The sequence below is a fragment of the Thermobia domestica genome, chromosome 8 (genome assembly GCF_964235325.1).
Source record: "Thermobia domestica chromosome 8, izTheDome1.hap1.1, whole genome shotgun sequence".
Lineage (NCBI taxonomy): Eukaryota > Metazoa > Arthropoda > Insecta > Zygentoma > Lepismatidae > Thermobia > Thermobia domestica.
Window position 1 is genome coordinate 93,551,928 of NC_137461.1, and position 25,227 is coordinate 93,577,154.

The window sequence follows — 25,227 nt, forward strand, 5'->3', positions numbered from 1 at the left end:
TTGCAGTGGTCTTTTTAAATGCAGCGATTCTTTCGTCAAAGTAACAAGATCAGCGGATACGAGTGTTGTAATTTACAAACGTGATCTTCCAGTGATGGCAGAATACTATAATGATAAGAAATGTGAAATTCATTCTTGCACGTGATAACAATTTTCTATCTATATATTACTGTTAAAGCGTAGAAATTTGAGAACATTCAAACTAAAAAGCTTTTAACCCATTGAAATCAGATTTATATGCCCTGTTGTAAGCACATGACAGCATATTTAGAAGGCGAATTCCCGACCCACGTGTCCCTTTACGAGAGAAAGTGAATCCAAGAGAGATCTCTTTGAGAAAATGTGCTACCTTCGTGCATATTAACCGAATATACTTCACGAGTTCTGGCCATAATATAATTTAAATGTTTAAATACTTTGCGCGACCAAGCTCGGCATATGATTTCAATGGGTTAAAATAAACTTACCTACTTCCGTGTTCCTGATTGTTCGGTAGTTTGAATTTTAATTTCTGGATGTTTAGGAAAATTTAACAGTTTCCTTTATTCAACAGAGGTTTTTACACAAGGCTGTGCTTTACCTATAATCAAAAAATATGGCAGACCTTGAGTTTTGAGTGGAAGTGTTCTTATTTCATTTAAACATAAGTATAGTTCATACAATGGAGGATATAAGATAAGTATATCAGCAAGATAAAAGAAAATATAAATATTCGTAAATATAGGGAAACATATAAGTGCAACTATAGTAGAAAAAAATGTTAATGTAAACTGGCTAGTTACATATTACTTCATGCCATTAGTAAGTGAGTACTTCCAACAAACTAATGAGTTAGGAATCAAGAAATCTGTCATGTAGCAAATTTCCTCTAACTACATTTATTCCACAAGGTGTTTATGTAACTATAAAGGTGTAAAATATTACTAATTTGAGATAAAGTAGAAGATTTGTCGGTTGAGTAAAGGAAACTGTTAAGTTTTCCGAAATATTCAGAAATTAAAATTCGAATTACTGGGTTATCAAGGACATGCAGATGAATAAGTGTAATTTAAATAAGTGTTCCCTACGTTCTTTGAGTAATTATAACCAGCTTTTTAAAATATTATTTATTCTAAGTTTTTTACACACTAATTGGTTTTATTGAAATAGAAGAAACTTTTCTTTTATTACACCACGTCCTCCATAGGTTCTAATTCAATGAAGATTCAAAGAGTAAAAAAAAGTACTGGTGAGCTAACTAATTACTCATGAGTTAGTAAGTGATTCATCTCTAGACCAACTATACATTTTCGCGCTTGAGTCTCTGCTTAGCCATGCAGACTACAAGGAATGTACCAGAATTCTCATTGTGTCTAAACAATCCAGTGTCTGTACTAATGAATACCTATGCAATGGTTGAATTTTATGTTGAAAAATGGATGAAACAGCCTATTTTTGATAATAATACTAATTCAACCGTCCCATGCCTGTTCGGTAATACATGAAATTCATAAAATCATGGAGAAAACTAAAACACTGTAACTTGAAACCTATTTAGTTTATTAACAAAAAATCTTGTGTGTACTTACGGTAAGATTCAAAGTTGTTTGTCTATTTTTATCTGTTTGTTAAGGTTGATAGCCAGACCTCCAATTGTGAGTCGTTCACTCCCAAACACTATTGCAGTCTTTTTCTGAAAGCGAGAATTGCGTGCGACGATGCTGGTCCGGGGTGATTAAAATAACTTTATTTATCGTGTCCTTCAAGTCGTCCAAATTAGCTGTTTCCAAAAATCCAGATCTGTGCATACATCTCGGTCTTTATATGTTCGCACAGCCAGTAATAACAAAGTGGCAAGTCTTGTGATTTTGTGGGCCAAGATTGCACGTAGAACACATTGATGATACCTAATTGTCAAATTCTGATACAGGAATGTCTGTAGCATGTCCAGATAGTTGTTATTACTTTGTCTTCTCGAAGAAAAATGCACCAATGATTGTGATCCATTGAAACTGCACACCACACATCGACTTCGGGACTACCCTGCGTTTACGCATCTTGAACTCATGTAGATTTTTAACTCCCCAAATTCAACAATTATGCGTATTCATTTTTCCCGAAACAAAACATGGCCAGAATTCAAGATAGAAGGTCACCATTATCTTGTAAACGGTTAAGCATTGATTCACAAAATTCCATTCTCATATCAGTCTTTCACTATCAAATCGTGTACAAATTTTAATTTCATCTTCACCTTCTTTCGTACGATCTTATTTAACTAAGCTCGCCATTCTCAGTCTCAGGGGTCCTCGTTTAAGCGATTTCATTGGATTCCGTTGCATGTTCTCCTGTATTATCTGAATCACATCGTCACTCGTTCTTAGTCTTGTTCCGAGTGGCTAATCTAATCCATAGCCTTGAACTTTCCATATCATTTCTTGATGCTTTTCTTCGCTGGGGATGGTTTTCCGGGTGTTACTTGAAACTTTTTCTGCACCGAAACGCATAATATTAACTCCTCAAACTACAGCCAATCTGTCTCTTTTTCTGTATGAAAGCTGTCGTGAGTCGCAGGATCATCAGTGCAAGTACCATTGATTAGTATGGCCAGAACTAAACTTTCTGACCCACCTTATCTCCCCCCTCTCCCCCCGCTCCAAAGAAAGTAATAATAAACATAACAGTTACAACATTAACGTCTTCATTTTTATTTACATATGTGTATATTAATGTCTAATAATAAAGTAAAATAAAATATATTTACCTTATTACGTCGTCTTTACCCAATATATCGGTTAACTATCAACCGTTACCTTTGGCGAGGGGTAAAAATTCATCAAAAAAAGGGATATTCCACGTTACATTTCTATTGTTTCCTTCCTGTTTTTTCCCAACATGCCTAACTCACTGTCCTGTTTTTAGATTTTTTCTTAAAAATAATGGGTGTTTTGTGCTCGAAATCATCTTCCTTTCCCTCATTATTTATGGTGAATATTACAGGAAATTTATACGGTACAAATTGAAATAAGGACTCGATGATGTATTAAGAAGTGAATGAGGAATGTTGGGAAACAATAGGAATGTAACCAGGTCGAATCTCATTCTTTCGTCGAATTTTCGACCGTAGTCAAAGGTAAGTCAATAGTTACCGAAATATTGGATAAAAAATAAAGACGGACTAAGGTATAAGTATATTACTTTATTTCATTATTATACACTAATAACAGTTAGAACGTTATTGAGTTTTACTTTCATGCAGGACTTTATGTACTCCTGTATAAACACTGGATTGTCTAACGAGCATAAGAAGCTCCAATCTTTGTGATTTAAATGGTTGGCCATCGACCTGAAGAGTGCAAATATACGGCTAGACTAGGTATAAGTTTAGTGGGGCACAGTTTACCAGAGACTCAGGCCAATCATCGGCCCAGTTACATTTCTTCACTCTGAACTTTCATTGAATTAACTTTAATTCTGTTCCTCACTTTAGTCACAATTAGTTATAAGTTTACTATGCTTAGAATTTCAAAACACACCATAGCCCTTTTATTTTCACTTTTTAAAATTAAATGAAACGACAAGTTCATGCAATCTGATAGTATTGATGGTTGTTAGGAAAGATAAAAACTCTAAAGCTTTCTAACCCCCCTCTGATTACGACACTATCTTCTTCTTTCAGTTATCCAGACGTAATGATGCCGTCCTATGCCAAGTCAAGATGGTCAAGCATCTTTTTCATATCATACCTCGCCATTGTTTTATACTTCCTAATGAATTTGGTAAGTTAATGTACAGTACACATTTGTTTCTATTGTAAAGTGTATCTACTTCATTTTCGTTAATGTCAGTCAGTAATGTATAAACAACATAACCCATTTTGCTAACCCATTCTGCTGAAAATGGCGTATTTGTGGAAAATATTTAAAATGATTGTTGTTTTCCTTCTCTTTTATAGCATTACAGCAATAGTTTTTAGTAGCTGTAGTTACAACAAGTTCTCGAAATTACATGATTTAAGCAGTGTTGCAAACTTCAATGCTTTTCATATCTTCGAAACTGTTTGAAATATCGAAGTGCTGTAAACGGGAAAATGATTTGTTTGCCAATTGCAAAACACACAGGTATTTAGATATTATACTTATCTAAGCATGTTTCCGAAATAAACCCTTTCAAAAAATTCAAATTTTCAAGCCCTTGTACCTTTGTTCCTATTCATTCGAAACAAGTCATACCATGACCATGGTATCCAATGCTAAGGTACTTTCGATGTGCATTATCCTATCCATCTCCATTGTGCTGTATGTGTGATAGAAGCTTCCAAACTCTGGATGTTTGTGTTATTATAATGTCCTTAGTTTGCAACACTGAATAATAAATGTGGTATTTTATGTTTTCGTTTGACATATTGATTTCAAATATGTAATAATCTGACATAGTGCCATTTGAAAAAACATAACTTTATATTGTGTTGGCAATACTGTTGGGTGTTTCTGTTTAATACGTGCAGAGATGTTCCCCCTCCTTATAGTTGCTTTGTACAAAGTTTCACTTTTCCCTCTTCTTTTGGGTTTCTTCGTTATCACGTTTGAACACTATAAATGTTGCACCGTGTATATATATATATATATATATATATATATATATATATATATATATATATATATATATATATATATATATATATATATATATATATATATACTCTCTAGCTGAAATGCCCGTTCTCCGCACGTGTAAATAAATTTATGGAAAATATTGGAGTGTCCCTCCCCAACGATACACATTTTAATGAAAGTGTAATGATAAACATTCAAAAGATACTCTACTTTTTTGAAACATACTATCAGTCCCAGCCCCCTAGAATATGTGTTTTTAATTAGAGTGACACGAGAAGAACCTAACTTAAGGTGAGTACTGACTATGTTCCAAAAGTTATTTCAAACGGATGAGCCGTTTTCCCGATCCCAAAAACTATGATTCGATATGAATCTCAGTCATTTTGGACATTTTAATTTCACCCGTTCTCACGCTTTATACCGATAGGGGCTTAAATTGCACTTAAATGCCACCGAGACTGACACTATTCATCTATGCGATCTCGAAAACTATGGATTCGACATTAATTTCGGTCGTTTATGATTATCATTACGTACCACCCGTTCCCATTTCCTAAGGGTGCTAAGGGTGTTTTACTTCACTGGGGCTGAACTTGGACTTGAACGGCATGGACAGTGCTGAAAGCTATGGATTCGCCACCAATATCGCTCGTTTTCGATTATTTTTACATGTAATCCTTCCTCACCCCCATCCGTATGGGTGGTATAGGTCTTTTACCCCAACAGTAAAAAAAAAAAAAAAAAAAAAAAAAAAAAAATCAAATTGTATCATATATCAGCAATTAATGAGATCTCGTACTCTTCTCTTTTATTTAAATTTGATATGCACTCTCTTCACAGTAGACGTTTTCTTATTTTCAACAAATATATTTGTACAGAACGGTAAACTCAGTAATAGACAATGGCAATTTACTCCAGTATATTAATTTCAACATACCAAAACGATCATTGCATAAGAATTTGGTATTTAACATGAGATCTCACATTACAATCCACCAGCAGTCATTCATAGTTAGAGCTTGTAAAAATTTCAGTTGGTTGGTTCATCAGTTCTGGATCTGGACTTCTGTTATCCTATCTCTATGTATTAGCGTATTCTCAAAAATAATATTTTGATTACATATTATGTATGGAATAACAATTAATTAAGTAAGAAGTGTTATCTCTATGAATTTTGAATCTATACCGGAGACTATTTTTCATATTTTTAACTTTTTTTAAAAATATTTATACTACTAATATTTTAATGTTGTTATTATTATTTAATTTGTATTTTTTTTCCTTTTTTACATGTATAATAATTCTTTCTTTCAATATATATATATATATATATATATATATATATATATATATATATATATAAAATTTCATATGTAATTATATGACTATACCTATGTTACTATATAAATGGAGTTTGGCTCTGTAGAGGACTATTATAAATAAATAAATAAGGAATGAGGTGTTTTTAATGAATATTTTTAGTGAGAAGCTAGGACACGTGTCCGTTTATTTTTAGTGAGGAGTTTATATACCGAGTTTCATGTTCCCAGTTTGAGGAGTTCATTAGATATTCAACTTTTCGCGTAAATTATGACGACCTCCTCCTTAGGATATGCAATATAGCATGATAAAAACCCAGTTCGAGGTAGATAATTTCTTAAAAAAAAAAAAAAATCAGTACGTTTAAGCCTTTTTCTTGTGAATCGATGGTCCTGAAAGTCACTTTCATTTTTATGTAATAGATGCAGTACCTACATAAATTCTACAATATTAGCGTTTAAAGGGAAATAATATGTTCAAAGATCATGTGGCCCAAAAGTAGGCATACACCTCTGCATTGATCAAGTATAACATTCTAGCTTATGGTTTATTTGCTTCGGCTGTTCCGAGCTTAAGATATAACTAAAAAGGCTTTAAGAACAAATAATAAAGTAACTGATGGATAACAATAAGAAACGATAAGAAATACAGTGAGCTCATCAGTGCGGGACTGTATACCTACTTTTGGGCCACCCTGTATATACCAATTGATAGATCTCACTGAATAGAACAAAATGATATGTGTTAGTGTAAAAACTCATGCGTAGTTTTCGAGAAATGAAAAGAATATTTTGTAAAGCTAAAAATTTATGCTAAATGAAGACCACAACACACACCGTATTAATGTCAGATTGATAGTGAAGTATATACCCTCATGAAGCTCTTTATTGTGGCACTAGCAAGATATGATGATATCTTAAATGGTTAAAGAGGTATTGCTGAAAATTATGATTAAGTCTTAAACTTTATTTTCTGTTTAACTAAAATATTACATAAAGTGTGATAGATTACATCAAGCTTAAGAAAATGGCATGCTTAAGGGTAAATTCTGATGTGTCGTTTCCCAGAAAATCGATAAAAACAAATTTCAAGATGCTGAAAATATCACTCGTTGCCAATAATAATTGGTAGTTCTGTTGGAACGAATTGTTTATAGCTATATTTATGTACTGTGTATGTAAAAAAAATACTATGTTAAATATCAGATCTTGTCTTCTTTCAATAGTAATGCAGATACTCTTAACAGTGACACACAGACTTCTAACAACTGCAAACATATTAGCTTAATATCTTGCAACATGTGGTTGTATTAATTCGATTTTCACTAGTGCTCATGTATCTTTTCCAAAGCTAGAAATCATGGATAAAAATTTACAGAGGAATACAGAGGAAACGTGTATTGGTATACAAGATTTTCCCTCATATCTATTCCATCTATCGATACAAAACTTGGTACACACATTTCTTAACCCCTATAGGATTTTTCGAGATACATTTGGGTTGTATGCTTTTACGCAGGGCCACTCCAAAGGGTCCAAAGTTGATGGGAGGGATTTGTGGAGGGAATTTTCCCGACATTCTCCCAAATTTCCATGTTCAGGTACGTTATAAGCTCCAATACATAGCACCTCTAGAAAGCTTGTTTCATGCTGAAGAGAATAAACTATAAACTATGACTTTCCAATGAACAGTGTTGATGCAATAGCTATTTCACTGCGAGTCTATGATTTTCTTTATACTAACAGGGTTAATGGGCCCAGGGATTTACTCCATTGTCCATAACACTTAATTTTTTGTGCACGAACATATCTTCGTTATGTTTATCGAATGAACTAGGTTTGATTCGGATGTCCGGATGATCCGTCCCTTATAAGTATTCAGATATTTGGCGATAAACATATATTATAAATTCGTGCTGTGTAACTTGCTCTGTTCACTTGTACGCTCATCTCATTTTATTTCAGGTATTTTTCTCGATATTTTATATTCAAAAAACTTTCCTCGTTATGCTCTTGCTTATATATTAGTGGAAATAATGTTACTATGGCCTTGTAATAGTGTATCTTTCGTTAGTTTTAATTCATATATTTCTTTATATTAAAATATGCTGTTTTAACTGATTTTTATTGAAGAGTTTAAATTTGTTTTGGAACAATTTTTCAGATGCTTGCTGTGGTGTATGAAGCATTCACAACTATTGAAAAAGAGAAATTTAAGAAGTTGCTGCTGCATAAAAGAAAAGCGTGTCAGCACGCGTTTAAGCTTCTCGTTTCCAAGCGGAATCCTACCAAGATGAAATTTCGACATTTTCAAGGACTCATGAAATTCTATGCTCCCAAAAAAAGTTAGTACTTCATTTTCAAGGTTTCGTAAGGTTCTTTGCTCCAAAATAAATATAAATATAAATAAGTTTTTATGACAAACTGAGTCAGTTTTATACACATCAAGTAAAAACAATACTTCTGTAAAATACTATTTTACAAAAGTACTATTATCAAATGAAGAGTTTATAATTTCTATAAATTTTCGTTAGCTTAAAATAAAATAATCTGTATATTTTGATTTGTAAAGTTTATTGTAAAAGCAATTCCAGTCTTTTGTGAATTCTGTGTTGCATATAAATTTTTAGTCGTAAGTACTACCCACATTTAAACCTGTCTTTATCAGAATACTGAGATTTCTTACTACAGACATACATTCTGTAGAGGGAGAAGGGGCGAAAAAAGAATCCAGTTGGCACATTATAACATTTCAGTTAGTGGGGACTTTAACAGAAGCAAGCACGATACGAACATTTCTTTCTCTTGCTGGTGTCACTTTATTATTCATATCTATATGTAGAGTCTTTATTCATATATAGTTGTGGAGTCTTCTGCACATTATTTGACTGAGAATCCGAGATCCCGCAAAATTTTTGCACATGTCAGAAATAGACCAATCTGCGTAGAAAAATAAGTAATAACTCATCTTGTGCGATTAGTTCATGATATTTGGCACCGTAACTCATATTTTCCTTCATCTTCGCGTATTTCCACTCTCCTTTTAATGTTTTATACAATACTAACAGAAATGTCGGTTCTGCGCAAGGGAAAAGGAATGTTTACGCAAACTTTTTGAAAGGAAAGTAATGCGTGAAATATATAACGACGAACAATATCTTTGTAATTGACCCTATTGATCCTCGGGCTCTGGATGACGGGAAAACGTTTGGTTACCTACCTCACGTTTAGATCAGACATTATGGTTCAATGCAGGTATATATACTTTAAACTTTTATCCTCCACCAAATCCACTTTCAAGTCGAAAATCGAAAAACGGCTTCATACATGATTAGATCTGGTGAAGATCTGTCTGTGTACAAAATTTGGTGTCTCTTTTCCATGTGAAAATATCATGACAGACACACACTAGTATAAATGGTAAAAATCGAGAAACTCCTTTTGTGTAGAATCATTACGGAATATTTTGGTGACAAATATTAATAATGATATTTCTATTACAATGTTCGTTTGTTTGCAAGATATAATTGTAAAAGTATTTAGCATTTCAAATTCTTTAGACTCTAAATGCGATGATTACCGGAAATTTTTATTATATTTGGTTTTCCTTCATTTAGCAGAAATAGCATAACGTGGAACGCTAAACGTAAAGATTTCGTTTTATTTACTCCATTCATTGTAAGGTACTATCCTTGTAAGCTGTGGACGATTTTATGTATGACTAGCAGCGTTCACCCCGCTTCGCTGCGGTCACCCCGGAACGCAATAAACTTTGTTACTTAGATAATTTTTACTTTTTCGCTTTCAAGTGATATGATAAAAACCATAGAAGATTGCAGTAAATCTTAACATTATATCGCCTGTCATTTATGTTAACCCGCCCCGCTTCGCTGCGGTCATCCCGGTGCTGGCATATTGTAAAAGTGTCTGTAAAAATAAGCAAATCAATTAAAAAATTTTAAACAGAAGATTCAAGCTATTTTCCGCTGTATATCGCCTGTCATTTATGTTAACCCGCCGAGTGACACGGTCATGCGGGTTGCATATAAATACGTTTATTTTTACCTATGATGAACTAATAACAAAGGATTTGTACGTTATGGACACTTGAATGGTCAATTATCTCAAGACACTGGTAATTAAAAATTAAAGTGATATGATAAAAACCATCTAGGGTCCAAATCCTAATAACCCCCCAAAAATGAAAGAAATTGGTTCAGCCGTATTAGCGTGATGAGCGGACAAATTTTTGTACGTTCTCTTTTATATATATAGATAGCATGTTGTGTACATTGCCCATTTCCCAAATACAACTCACTTTTACGTTGTGGACTTCGTTAACAACCATATTTGTATGTAAAAATATATTATTATTATTTGGTAATCCATACTTTATCAATAGCGAGTAGAGGCGTGACAACGGAAGTTTTTGCATCATGGCAGAAGCACCTTCCTCTAAATAATAATCCATTCCAAGTCACTAATAATTAGAAACTATTTCATTTACTCCTGGAAAATCATGTGTCACTTCTTCTACTAATTGATGTAAACTATGTGCTAGGCATGTTGCGTGGATCATGTTTATGTAGAAACTTGTTAAAACCTCTCCTGTTTTTAAGATGCGATTTTTCCGGCCTGCTGGATCCAGTTTCCAGACGACAACATTGGCTATATAATGGCCGCAAAATGTATGATTTAATCTATACATAACCATGTACAGATTGGACATTTATCTTGATTCCCCCTTGTAACTTTTAAAGTAATGGACAAAAACATTTAAATTTTGTACTATGCAAATATCGGCAGGGGACTTTGGCATACTCTGTGATACCGCACAGTGTTGCAAACCCAACATAAACAGGGAGTCTGTCGGTCACAAAAGTCAAGAAAAAGTCACGAAATCAGAAAACGGTCATAAAAGTCAAGAAAAGGTCACGAAATTTAGCTTTTGGTTCACGATTTTTTTTTTAATCTGTACAAATATAAGTATCTATCTATTAAAATGCTACCATAGCAATTAAAAGCGCCTGAGCTCCAACCTATAACTTTAGCTTTCAAAACTTTCATTTATGGTTATGTGTGATTTCACGTTTAACAGAGACAAACATTTTAAGTATTTGTACTTTAAATAGTCTAAATTAGTTAACTGTATCTTTTTCATAAAGTTTATGATGTAAAATTATTGTTCAAAGCCTTTGTATTTTAATAAGCCTTCTCTAAAATCAATGCATGTGAATTGTGCTTCCATCTTCCGAGTTCTTTTAAACTATATGTTGATGACGTTTATATGTTTGTGGTCAATCCTTTCGACAATGAGATCTCGGAAACTACAGGCTCTAGAAAGATGACGTTTTCACTGATCGATTGGAAATTTTGCGTAGATTGTCCAGTTCTAATTGAATATTTTTTTAAAAAAATGGCCATTATTTCTTTATTACATTTTTTTAGGGTACACTGGAAGCGTTGAAATTAAAAAAAAAAAAACCTAAAGCATCATATCCTATGCGTTATACATTCCAACACCACATTGCTGTATATTGGGGTTGTATATGTCTCAGGCGTTTGTTTCATGGCCAAATAATAGTGAAAAAGGAAGGATTTCTTGAGTCTAAGATAAATCTTTATTTTTTGAGTGTTTTGCCCTATGAACACCATATATAACTGACATTATAATTAATTGTATATGTAATGTATTTGCTTATTACATACTGCATGTAAGAAGAAAGAAAACACTGGTCATACATGAATTAGAAACTCCAACCGGAAGTAGGCTCAAATCTTGCAAATGGTGCGAGATATTGAGAAAAAATAATCGAAAAAATGTCCCCTTTATGATACCCCTTGCCGATTTTTATCAAGACGTATTTTACTTGTGTCTGTAAAGGGACATGTACATATGTTGTGAGGAATGAGAAGGAGATTTATTCTCATATGCGAACGATGCGCTGTGTAGAGAGCGCAGGTTCAGCTAGTATATATATATATATATATATATATATATATATATATATATATATATATATTAAGGGCACTACGTCAACTTGTTAAATATTTCAAATCTACATATAAAATAAAAACTTACAATAGCACACTTGTCATGTAGTGTCACACACTAAGAACGCTACAGTATGGCAAGTATCGAAAAGCAACCAAATTTGGGAAGGTTCTACAACAGTAATAACGGAAGTGAGACGGACAAATAATGAACATCCAAAGCATCTCAATGTCGAATACTACGGTCATCATATGACATATTCAGGGTTCCCACATTCTGGAAAATCAGGGAAAGTCATGGAAAGTTAGGGAATTGGAAACATGTCAGGGAAAGTCATGGAAATTATGCATTTCGTGTAAAATATCATGGAAAGTCAGGGAACCTAAATGTGCAAGGATGGAGTACTGTATGTAAATGTGGACATGTGAAGAGAAAGGCAATGATACATTATTCCAGTGATGATAGCGATAGTACAGTGTTGCTATTTCATACTGAGGGAATAAGGTAGTCTGTGTATATGTGTGTGTGTGTGTGTGTGTGTGTACAAATAGAGTGGCAAATCAGTAGTACAGTATTGCGTTTTTGGATCATGCAACATCAACAGATCTACTGCAATCTTTTCTCAGCGGACTGTGTCCTCTTCCGCCAAACAACTTGCTGCAGGTGTCAATGGATGGGCCCAATGTTAATCATTGCTTCCTGAAGAACTTGAAAGAAAAACTGAAGATTTCCCAGATGAAAAAAAAATGGACATTGGTGTGTGTGGTTTACATGATATCAATGGTTCAATCAAAAGCGGTATTCAGTCTGCTGGATGGGACTTGCACAGTTTTCTTCGTGACATATAATATGTGTTTTGTGATTCTCCAGCTTTACTTATTTTTGATGACAAAGAGTTTGTACGAACAAATAAAGAGATCAAGAGTAAACCATTTAAAATTGTTGTGGGAGGTACAGGTGATGCTTTCATGAAGTGTAAAATATGTTTCTTCAAGACTGTCTCAGCAGAGTGTGAACCATTTTTAAGAAAATTCCAGAGTTCTGAGCCATTTGTTGGTTTCCTGTATTCAGAACTTCCAAGTCTTTTAAGGAATCTAATGACTCGTTGTGTCAAACAAAGCAGTATGAAACTTGCTGACAGTGCAGTGAAGCTTCTTGTATTAGATTTGACATCCAATGAAAATTTGTTGGAAGTAAGAAAGGTAGACATTGGTTTTAAGACAGAAAAACTACTGAAAGAGCTTAAAGCATCAGATAAAGATAAACTATCTTTCAGGCTTGAGTGTCGAAACTTTTTGCTGGGTACAATCAAGAAGATTGTGGAAAGAAGCCCTCTGAAGTACAAACTGGTACGTGCTCTGTCAGCTTTGTATCCCAGTCTACAGAAGAACAATCCAGAACGTGCTCAGACTAGGATGAAATGCATTCTACAAACTCTACATGAGCATAACAGGATATCTGATTCTATAGCTGAGAAAGCAGAGTCAGTTTATGTCTTTCTGTACTGAAATCCAAGGATACCTTGCAGTTGACTTCAGAGAATATGAAGAGAAAATGTGCATCACTAGGTTAGATGACTTCTTTGCAAAGGTATTGTCCAAGAAACAAGAGTATGCTGATTTGTGGCATATTGTGAAAATATGTTTAATTTTATCTCACGGCAATGCTTCAGTGGAGGGCGGGTTCTCAGTCAATAAGACACTTATTGTAGAAAACCAAATAGAAAACTCTCTAGTTGCACAGAGGCGGGTGCATAACGCTGTTATGTACTATGGAGGTGCAGAATCTGTTCCCATTGATCGAAGAATGCTTCTTTCAATTCGTTTAGCCCGGAGACGCTATGATGAATACCTTCAGCAGAAACGAATCCAGAGTGCAGAGGAAAGTAAAGTCAAAGCTGAAAAAAGAAAAGTATGTGCTGAAGTCAAGAAATTAGAAGCAAAGAAGAAACAATTGGAATTATGTTATAAACAAGAACAAGACGCTCTCGTACAACAAATTCAAGAACTGAAAACAAAACATAGTTCTGTTTAAAATGTGTGTAATACATATCTCAGAACTGTCACTGTTAGGATTTTCTTGACTGTATATTTTGTTGTTTTGTCAAGCCAAAAAATAACTAATTTCCAATGTCAAGGTATGTGGTATTGTTTCATATATATATAATATTGTTATATACTTAAATATTAAATTTTGTCTAAATTGTTTAATATAATAAATACATAAATGGTAATTAAAGGAGTGTGAGGACGGCTATGGGAATGGAGGAGGGCGTTAAAAAAGTGTATGATAGGAATTACCACATATCTTCCCATTGATATTGAAGAATTCAAGTCAGGGAAAACAAGAATTTGAGTCAGGGAAAGTCAGGGAAAAGGATCTTCACTTTTCTGTGGGAACCCTGATATTTCTAACAATAGAAACAAAAGTACATGGAATTGAAAATTTGATTTTTTTTTTTTCAAAGGACTTCGTTTCGGAAAAGTATTTATATAAATATCACATCCAGTTACATACATGGCTTCCAATAAATATAAAGATCATAATGGCATTTTCAGCAATTAAATATCTCAAACTAGATATGAAAAAAACGGTACGATTTGATATAGTGCTTAAAATAGCGTATATGTGGGAACTTTTTAAAACAATTTTTGATTTATTGTGCTTCTATAGCATTACAGCAATACGTTTTGGTAGGTGTAATTACAACGAGTTCTTGGAATAACATAATTTTAAGCACGGGCTTTGTTATAGAGAGAACATGACGTTTGGGACATATCTCATACAATAATTCTCTATATCATGTTTAAGGTTGCCAACTGGCCGATATTTTACTATAGTGTGCATTTTAAAAAAAATAACTTGCATGTGTGAAATGTAGCATGCCATCCCCCCCCCCCTCAATATTTAAAAGCTAACGACGCAAATGATTGCAAGCAGTGTTGCAAACTTTTAACCGTTTTTATCATATCTCCAGAACGGTTTGAAATATCACATTGCTGTAAGCGGCATTGTGATCTTCACATCTATTGAAAACTAGCTATGCAGTTGGATGAGGTGCTTGTGTAAGCAGTTTTTCGAAATAGGGGTTTTTGAAAGAAGTAATAATGTTCAACCCCTTGTAACTTTGTTCGTATTCATTCGAAATCCGTGATATCATGATCATAATATTAGACACTAAAGTACTTCGGATGTACATTGCCTCGTAGGTCTCATTTACGTTATTACTGCTGTAGAGGTCACAAAAAAGGACGACAAATGACAAACTAAAATTTATATTGGAATCGTGACTTACCAAGTAAGAAACAAAGTAGGTTAAAATCTAAGAATCCGGCCCTAGGTATAAAACAATAGTACTACACTAGTTAGAAACCAGAGCTGAATTTAAGCTTACTGTTTCCCATATAACTAGTACTTAAGTCTCACGAGTTTCTGGCTTCGATTCCCAGTAATGGTCAGAATTTCTGATGTTGACCCAGTGTCTAGAGGAAATTAAGGAGCTACTTGAATTAAGTAAGAAGTATTGAATTCAGTAGTTTAATGTAGTTTGCAATAGTGGTGGATGAGTGTTGATGTACTAACGACACATCCCAATTGAACGTGCTGAAAAGTCATGGACTGAATATACCACAATGCGTTGCTAATTATTGTGTGTTAGAGTGTTCGGAAACAACACCAAAAAACTTTGAAAAAATAATCCTTACAAAAATATGAAGAAAGAAAACAAGAAAAGGGTCACAACTCGAGAACGAAATGTCGAGTGAAGATTGGCTAAAAGGATATAATTGTTTTGCCCTAGATTCCATTAATGTACAGTCCACAGCAAAAACCCTGCAACATGAGCATGTAAGTTTAATGTGAAGCTACGCCTAACAGCCCAGGGAATCAACATAACATCTAAGTAGCACGAATCACGCCAGGAGAAACCTCGACACACTTATTTTGGGGCAAAAGACTTCGTCGTTTCACAATAAACTTACATGCTCATGTTGCAGGGTTTTTGTTGCGGACTGTACCATTGGATATGGAATGTGTACCATTTTTCAGCTCTTATCTATCATTTTCCGTTTCTGGGAGAGCCTGAGTTTCGAGACTAACCCTGCCGCGGCCTCTGTTTTGTATCCACTGGTACATTATCGTTCATTTTATCGCTCTGACCTATTTTCAGCGGCTTAGCACCGAAATTACCCATATGTGTACTCATGTTGGTCCATACCCATGAGTACCCTTATATTTGTTTTCACACGAAAGATGATACATTTTCCAAAGTTTTTTGGCGTTTCCAAACACTGTGTATAAAACCGATGACTCGTAGTTGTGTGAACAAGGGGGAGCTAAATAAAGAGGTAGCGGACTACGAACTTGTTATTCTATGATTTATCCATTCGAGTTTTGATCTGATAAGTTCTACTTGGATTGGGGTATGAAGACAAGCGTTATTTCCTTAACCAAAATATTAGAAGATAAATTATGGCTACAATGCAACCAAAAATAGGTATCCATTAACACAGAAGACTCACAGTAACTATAAATTCAATCGGATACAGATACCCCCAAATTAACTTTGCTAACTAGTTAAGTGTGGATATTCACTATACTCAAAATCTCACTATATTACTTCGATCTGTTTATACAATTTAAATATAACTCCTAAATCCCGAAGTATATTTTATCTCACTTAAAAACTTCTCACCTACGAATACATATCTTCTTCCAACAAGGTCGAGAAAATCAGAAATATAACATTGAAAATTGATGATTTCATATTGTGTTGAATGTACACCATCAGATGTGTAAAATGTATTTACGAGTTGCAGGCTAATAGTTTATTATGCGTTATGTATGTTTTTGATGATAGTTAAAAAAATGCATAATTGTTGCGTTTTTTAAATTTAGAATATAATATTCTGTTTCAGCCATGATTTCTAATTTCTGTCGTCTTTATTTTGATTTTCAGGCAAGAAAGAAGTATTATTAATGTATAAAGTTCTAAACAAATCAAACACAGGTGCCATTAATTTGAATGAATTTTATAACGTATATGATGCTGTGATGTTGGAGTGGCAGTCACAGGATGGAGATACTCCTTGGTTTGACGATTTGTGCCCATCTCTTCACAGACTTTGTAAACTCATTCATACGTTTGTAACATGGAAATATTTCGAGCATGTTGTGTGTAAGTGTTTGAAAGTAATATATTTGCATATTCAAAATGTCCATTTTAACCGGTTTGGGACCAACTTTTTATTATTATTATTATTATTATTACACATTTATTACTTTGCGCAACGAAATGTACTTGGTATAGGGTGAAAGTAGCGAATACACATTATTTATTTTTTAATTCATGCACTAGAGGTGACTTACGCCCTGGCCTATAAATAGAACGCTATTCCTTTGTCATATAAACTCTAATCATGACTTTCCGATTCTTCTCATATGTTGGTGAACACTTTATTTGCATAATTTTCTATGATATTGGTCTAATTACAGAAATGTACTACATTAACGATAGTGCTTAAAGTTCGTATATTATATACAAAAATACAAAGGAATAACCGGATGTATTACCTGGCTAGAACAGTCATTAACATTCCACTGAAAGAAAATCTCTTAGATCTTTTCTTTACTTACCAAGATATTTTTGAGAGCACTTCGAACATAGTCACGCTGCATTTTCCACTATAGGTCGGAAGCGTATCCATTTGCTTGGCATCGTGTGCATGGGGTTTCAGGTTCGATTCCAGCTTGCACCAAGTGAACTTTTGGACAAACAGCGTTTGCATGGGTTTTTTCGGGGTTCTCCCGTTTCTTCCCACTTTCTTCATTCCATCATTTCATCCATTTCTCATCATCACCGTCTCCTTTAGCCTAGCCAGCAAAACCGTGGGACGTAAATAATACAGTCCCTGTCCATAAGACCCGTAGGAAAGTCATGTCTGACGGCTGTTCTCTTCAAATCCTGTTAGTACATGTCTAAACAAGTGTAAATCACGAGGGTAGACTTTTTGACTTATGGGCAGTTTTTTTCTACAGGGGCGTAATCCTAGGGGGACTGCGCCCCTTTTGAGTTGTTGCCAACTTTTCTTAAAATGATTGTAGCTGCCATTGAGATTGTAGCAGAACAATGAGTGAGGGTTGTTTTCTTTCTAAATAGTCCACAAAATAAACCTAGGTATAGATTTTTGGCGTAGCCGTACAAATAGAGGGGGTAAGAGGGGGACAAAGTCTAATTTTGGTTAATTTTTTAAAAGTCTGTTTTTATTTTCTTTCCATAATGTCCGAACGGTGATATTTCGAGTGACAACGATTTTTTGGCCAAGACTTACAACAATCCTCTATACAAGGACGCAATTTTTGACAAAAATCTTCCAATAGTTATCTCCACACACACACACACACACACACAAAAAAAAGTAATATAGTCAGATGCGCGAAATTTTTCAGAAAGTAAACTTCCGTGGTTTCGTGTTTGCTTCACTACACACGTTGCAATTCTAATAGAAGTAGAAAAGTATTAACATTTCAATGTATAAACAACACTGATAATGTTCTGTATGATATTCCTGCTCCAAAAAGTACATTACGTACAAGAATATTTCTATGTATTAAGTGGCTTTATTTGTGAAGCTTTTGCTAACTATGGACAACTTTGTTTTCATTTGGTGAAGTAATAATGGGTTTCAATATAAAATGTCTCGAATTTTACCTCTAAAATAGAAATTTTGTCGTATGTGAATTTTTCTAGGTTTTCTTTACAGCAGCTACTAGAAAGGATGGAGACAAACATACTGATTTAGTGTGCCTTACTGCCTGCTATCTCCACTGAAAAAATTCTGAACTAGTTATGGCATCAAGTGTGAAAAGTTCTTTACGTGGAGTGAAATTAACACAAGGAACTAGTGGTGATTTTGACCTTACAAAATGTGTGATTTCCCAAAAGATAGACAAAGATCACAAGACTACAACTTTAGTAATTTGTAGAAATAATATAAAAATGCTGCTGAAATCAGGCAAGATGAAGTATTGCAGAGACTTCATTCAATGGATTCTGAAGTGGAATTTGTGTATCATTGCAATAATACCTGCTACAAGTCTTACACACTGAAAAAATCGATACTTAAATTACAGAGAGATAGTGACGCTACGATTCATGACTGTGAGGATGAAGAATCGGCAATTAAACAATCTACAAAAAAGCTACGTTCAGACACACTATCCCGTACAGAACCGTTATGTCAAAAAATCCAGTATGTAGTAACATGCGTAGTGTGTGTGGTCTCAATAAACACGCAGGTGTCAGGCAGAAGCACAGGATTTGTGAAAGTAACCGAGCTCTTGTCTTCCTCGAGGAAGCAGTGTTTTTTAAAGGCGATGTGTATACTGAACTTGTGATCTAGAAGATGAGTCGTCAGTTTTTAGAGCAGACTTATATTATCATAAAATATGCCTAGAAACATACCTTACTAAATTCAGAAGAAGTTCACAGGAAAAGAAAAGCACTGAAAGAAAGTCACCTAAAGAAGAAATGAAAGAACTTTCAACTGTAATCAAAGAACTCCTGGAAGATGGCTGCGGTGTGACTTTGTCATAAATACGAGATTACTTAAACAGTAAAGGGAAAGAAATCGTGAGAAGCAATAAAGAGGTCAAGCATTTTTTCTGAAGATTTTTGGAACTACGATTAAATTTTCTAAACCTACAAAACCAATGTGTCTCTTACTGTCTCTTCATCAAATTTGACTACCGAGAAACTAAGACAGATCGTCCGGAACCACAATGCTATAAGAGATGCCGGAAGATTAATAACAAACTCCTTCCAGTGTTTCACGTTTATGATAGAATCAGTTACTTGAGGTGGGCATCCATGTATTTAGAGCAGATGCGAAACTTGGAATTTCAACATCCACAAGTTTTTGAAAAATTCATGAAAGGATCTTTGTAGTCCAAAGGACCACAGGAAAATTCAATGCGGTTGGCTTGAACATGGCACTGGAGCAGACGATAAATAGATCCCAAAAATCACAAGGAGGAATAATTGGCCAAACAAAAGAAAAGAGTACGTTGTTGAATGGCAGTTAATCTACCACGAGATTCTTGAAATAAGAAATGCTTTTCGGTCATTAATAGGCGTTGCAGTGGATGACTACGATCTTCAGATACATTACGAATTAGTAGGGAAACAGAGTGAGGAGATTGAAGCAAGCATCCAGATGATGTGCTCTTATATTGAGGATACACAAAATCCTTGTGATACCACTGGAACGATGAAACTCCAAAATCTATCGACAAATGAACTTGTATCGCCACATAATGCAAAATCAATACTTTCCTTTGCTGCAAATGGGAATGCATTTTATCTTAAATTTAGGAATGAGAGGTTTGTTTCCAAATCAAAAGCTCTATCTACCCCAATACAGCAAGTGAAGTTGCCATCTTTCAATTCTGTTGGTTCACAGGATGCAAAAAATGATAGGTCTAATTCAGTTACAGATATCATCCATGCGCAAAGACTTGTTAATATTTGTAAGGAGAGAAGCATGTTATTGAGTGACATTTTAAGTTATGACATTTTACCAGTTACAACATTGGTGGATAAAAACAGTGCAGCCATTAAACGGCAGAGATCGGATTTGCTGACTGCTTTGATAAGGAACTTATACGATTCCGAGTGCAGTTCTACTTTTGAAAAAAATCTACCGACGTGTTTGATAGTGGATGTTATGAACCAAATCCACAGGATGCCTCTAAAGGAATTTAATACTTTCGGTGAACTTTCAGCTGCCCTCGTTAAAAGCATGAGTTCCATTCATCAAGAACAATCACGAACGGATTTTGTCTTTGATAGCTACGTAACAAACTCGATTAAGGACGGAGAAAGAGAACGAAGAGCTGCGGTTCAACCAATGACTGTATCTAACATTTCAGCTTCTACTCGATTACCGGTTCAAATGAACAAATTTTGGGCGTCCATTTGGGCGTATGCTTCAGAGCGCTTTGCGATATTATCTACAAGAACATTTACTTCCTTTGCAAGGAACTACTGTTCTGAGTAATGAAGTACATGATGGAGGACCAATTCAGACTCTAACAATCAAATCTGGCAAGTGCAATGAAGTTTTGGATGACAATTTAATGAGCCTATTGAGGGAGCAGATTTGAGAATAATTCCACATATATATCACACACTTAAAGAAGGCTACCAGCAAGTAATCGTAGCATCAACTGATACAGATGTACTTGCCATTCTTCTTTACTTCTTGAAGTTCTTTCAAACGAAAGGTCTTGGTCTTCAGGCTCTTTGGCTGCGAAAATCTTCAAACGAATGCATACCAATTCACACGTTAGCACGAAAAATTGACACATTATATGACGTTATTCTATCATTTCCTCACAGGTTTGGACGTCACTAGTAAAGTGGGGACCAAGTTTTCGGCCTTGAAAGCAAATCCTGAAAAGTACCTTCTATATTTTGGCTAGCAATTACCTGCAAATAAGGATACATCTCGACTAGCAGAAAACTATCTTGTACATGTGTTAAAGCCTGGGAGTCCCTCTGCAACGTTTGATCAGCTACGGCTCGAACTATTTTCATATCCCAAGACTACAAATCTGCTATCACTACCACTAACAAGCTTTTCATTAAAGTACACATCTTCAGCGTAGCTTTTTTATGGTTAACACTTGCTCTTCTGTATTGAGTTAAAACGCGTCACTGTTACCAGAACATTAGGTTGGTCAGTGGATGACAACGGTACGATAATTCCAGACTCTCATTTAAACTTCCTCCCAGAAGATCTCTTGATTACTTATGGCTGCAAAATGAAATGTACAAAACGTTGTCGCTGTATCTCCAACTTTGTGCGTTGCATAGACTTCTGCAAGTGCAGTGAATTCTGTGAAAATCGAGAGAAAAATAACTTCTAACTAACGAATTTAAGAGAGGTGGGTGATTACGTAAACAAAAATATAAAATTTTAAATATTGTATATATATATATATATATATATATATATATATATATATATATATATATATTTATAAAGAGGTAATTCTTCACCTGATCTATTTATGTAAATATTTTCCAATAATATAACAACATATTATATCATTCAAAAAGGAAAACATCCCTCTCGATTAATGTCTCCTTGATCCCAACAACATTATCAGTGCTGTTTATTCTAAGAATCGTGAATAATAATACAACGATGTGTTAATAATTTTCTACTTCTATTAGAATTGCAACGTGTGTAGTGAAGCAAACACGAAACCACGGAAGTTTACATTCTGAAAAATTTCGCGCATCTGACTATATTACATTTTTTTTTTTTTTTTTGTGTGTGTGTGTGTGTGTGTGTGGAGATAACTATTGGAAGATTTTTGTCAAAAATTGCGTCCTTGTATAGAGGATTGTTGTAAGTCTTGGCCAAAAAATCGTTGTCACTCGAAATATCACCGTTCGGACATTATGGAAAGAAAATAAAAACAGACTTTTAAAAAATTAACCAAAATTAGACTTTGTCCCCCTCTTACCCCCTCTATTTGTACGGCTACGCCAAAAATCTATACCTAGGTTTATTTTGTGGACTATTTAGAAAGAAAACAACCCTCACTCATTGTTCTGCTACAATCTCAATGGCAGCTACAATCATTTTAAGAAAAGTCGGCAACAACTCAAAAGGGGCGCAGTCCCCCTAGGATTACGCCCCTGTAGAAAAAAACTGCCCATAAGTCAAAAAGTCTACCCTTGTGATTTACACTTGTTTAGACATGTACTAACAGGATTTGAAGAGAACAGCCGTCAGACATGACTTTCCTACGGGTCTTATGGACAGGGCTAGACTAAAAACTTAAAGATTTCATTTTCATTTGCTTGGCATCGCCGTTGCTTCCGTCACCTCATCACAAAGTAACCTCTCGCATGGTAACGTACATTCATAAACACCTTGGATGAAGAAGATTGAGATGGTCGCTCTAGACGCTTTAGATCACCAAGTTTGAGGTATCTGACAGCAATATTGCGCTTTAATGTCAGAAAATGCATGCTAGTTTATCTTGATTTCTTGAATACAATCCATGAGTTTACGATAATCATGTCGATCATTCTGGTGAATATCACTCAATACCACCTTGTCCCCTTTACAACTAATCTAAACTTCTGGATAACCCAATCGTGATGGTCAACTCCTCTCATATGTTCATTGTAGGACATTACTACATATGGCTGCTCAATCATGATATGTTCAATCTCTTCACTCGGGAAATAGGACATATGTTCATTCGATTAACATTCCATTTTAGAAATAATAATAATAATAATAATAAATACAAAAATAAACTCCGCTTTTGTCAAGTATCCACGTGCCTGTTTGCTCAACAGTTCGAAATCCATGAGTGAACTACAACGAGCGATTATTTTGTAGAGGACCTGTTGTTCTAAATCCCGAAGATGAATTAGCAGGTCTCGACTAGTAAAGAAAGTTGTCAAAATAAATAATATAATTTGTTAGATCATCTATGATATCTACTATGTTCAGAACAACTCTTGAACACAGAACTATCTTCTTTCTCGCTGTGAAAAATATCATTTCCACAATAGAAATCAACTTTTATGACAAAATCTATCCGAACCATAGGGCTCACAATTTATAACCAAAGCGTATTGGTTTTCCTGTGATAAATTGTTTTATGTGATTATGACCAAACTACTGAACAATCATTTCATCAACACTCAAGTCACTGTCAAAAATGTCCCACTGTAGAAAAGAATAATTTAGTTTCTTCATTAAAGACCGGACCTTGAAATCTCTATCATCCATATGCTGGTTGGCCAAATTGTTATCATTTGAAGTGGATTGCATGTTTTATCTTCTAATACCGATTTCTTCCCATAACATTTGTCACCATGTCTACATTAAAATATCATCTTCACTTCAGTACTGCTTTTCACGTGGAAGCCAAGCCACTAAATATCAGAAATCCTGTTACAACGTTCAGTTCATCAACACTCAAGGCAAAAACCAGGGTCATTCTTCTGTTCTACACAATAACTGTTTCTTTAACTACATATTCGATTATATTATCGTTGAAAATTATCTAAAATATTTCTACAGGTGAATTGTTACAACCTTCTGTATCATTTCACTTAGTTTATGCTGTGCTTGTAAACCTGGTTGGAGAAGTTTCGAACATGAAGCATTCATTTTGCGCCAGGCTGGAACAATGTTACTGAGCGCTTTCCTTTTCTTATATATTCGTTGATTAGCCATCAATACTTTGGACACAGTTAAGAATCTTGTTCTCTGGAGCTTGTATTAGTCTAGAAACAAATGTATTGGCGTCTTCTTTATCATTATTGTAAATCGGATTATTGATGACAGTTTCTGCATTATATTGCACCAGCAATTCACCAGGTGCGTCATTCACTTCGGCTTCTCCAATTTCATCATCATCTCCTTCGTCCTTATCAGTGAGATGGTCTGCATCTGGATGTATAATTATGACATTTGCATTATCAACACTCGTACAGAAATTCGGATCATTCAATATGCCTGTAATTTCTTGTAAAGATAAAACTTTTTTTTCTTTTCTTTTTTCTTTTGAGTTGTGAAAAAAAATACAGACTCTACTAATGAGATCTGTTCCCTACGACAATACAAACTACTAGAATAGCTTGCGTCGCAACAGTGGGTTCTAGAAAAAATTTCTAACAATGAAAACAACAAAATAGTATAGAAGAGAAGGTTTGTAGACATTTCCTCTCTGTTTGTGCTCTGAATATTACTAGGGATCACGTTCTGTTTATAGGAAAGCATTTTTATATAATTTGTAACGCACCCACCTTTACATAAATGAAAATCATTTTGTTTTACTTGAAAAGCGGCACGTTTATTGTTTAATATTTTATTGTTTAATATGTACTGTTCAAGTCCATTGTTAGCATTATAAAGAAAAAAGATTAAATTCTGTATATGCAATGAAGCAAGGTACATGTAAATAATTCAACGAGTACATTTAAGGGAAAACAATGAAAGAAATTTTATATATATATATATATATATATATATATATATATATATATATATATATATATATATATAAAATTTCCACAGACCCAGTTCAAGTGCTAGTATGTACTAAAAATATTCGCTATCATGTTAAAGTCTAAAAGACCGTTTTCAGGTCACAAATGTACCTAACGAGCAGACGACATAACTTGTTCAAAGAAAATGCTTGTGATTTCATGTAAATAGATGTGAATTATGTGTTGTATGGCATGACTTTTTTCACAAGTGCCAAAGTAGAATTTACTTAATAT

The 25,227-nt window shown here is 34.3% G+C and overlaps 1 protein-coding gene across 2 annotated transcripts in view; it reads left to right on the forward strand.

The window, feature by feature from the left end:
• LOC145693079 (two pore calcium channel protein 1-like) overlaps positions 1-25,227 on the forward strand; it is a 74,236-nt gene that overhangs the window by 24,113 nt on the left and 24,896 nt on the right. For both annotated transcript variants that reach the window (XM_081768761.1, XM_081768762.1), the window contains exons 6-8: positions 3,659-3,758; positions 8,079-8,259; positions 16,867-17,085. In XM_081768761.1, coding sequence (XP_081624887.1) covers positions 3,659-3,758; positions 8,079-8,259; positions 16,867-17,085 — 500 coding nt within the window. The remainder of the gene's footprint in view (positions 1-3,658; positions 3,759-8,078; positions 8,260-16,866; positions 17,086-25,227) is intronic.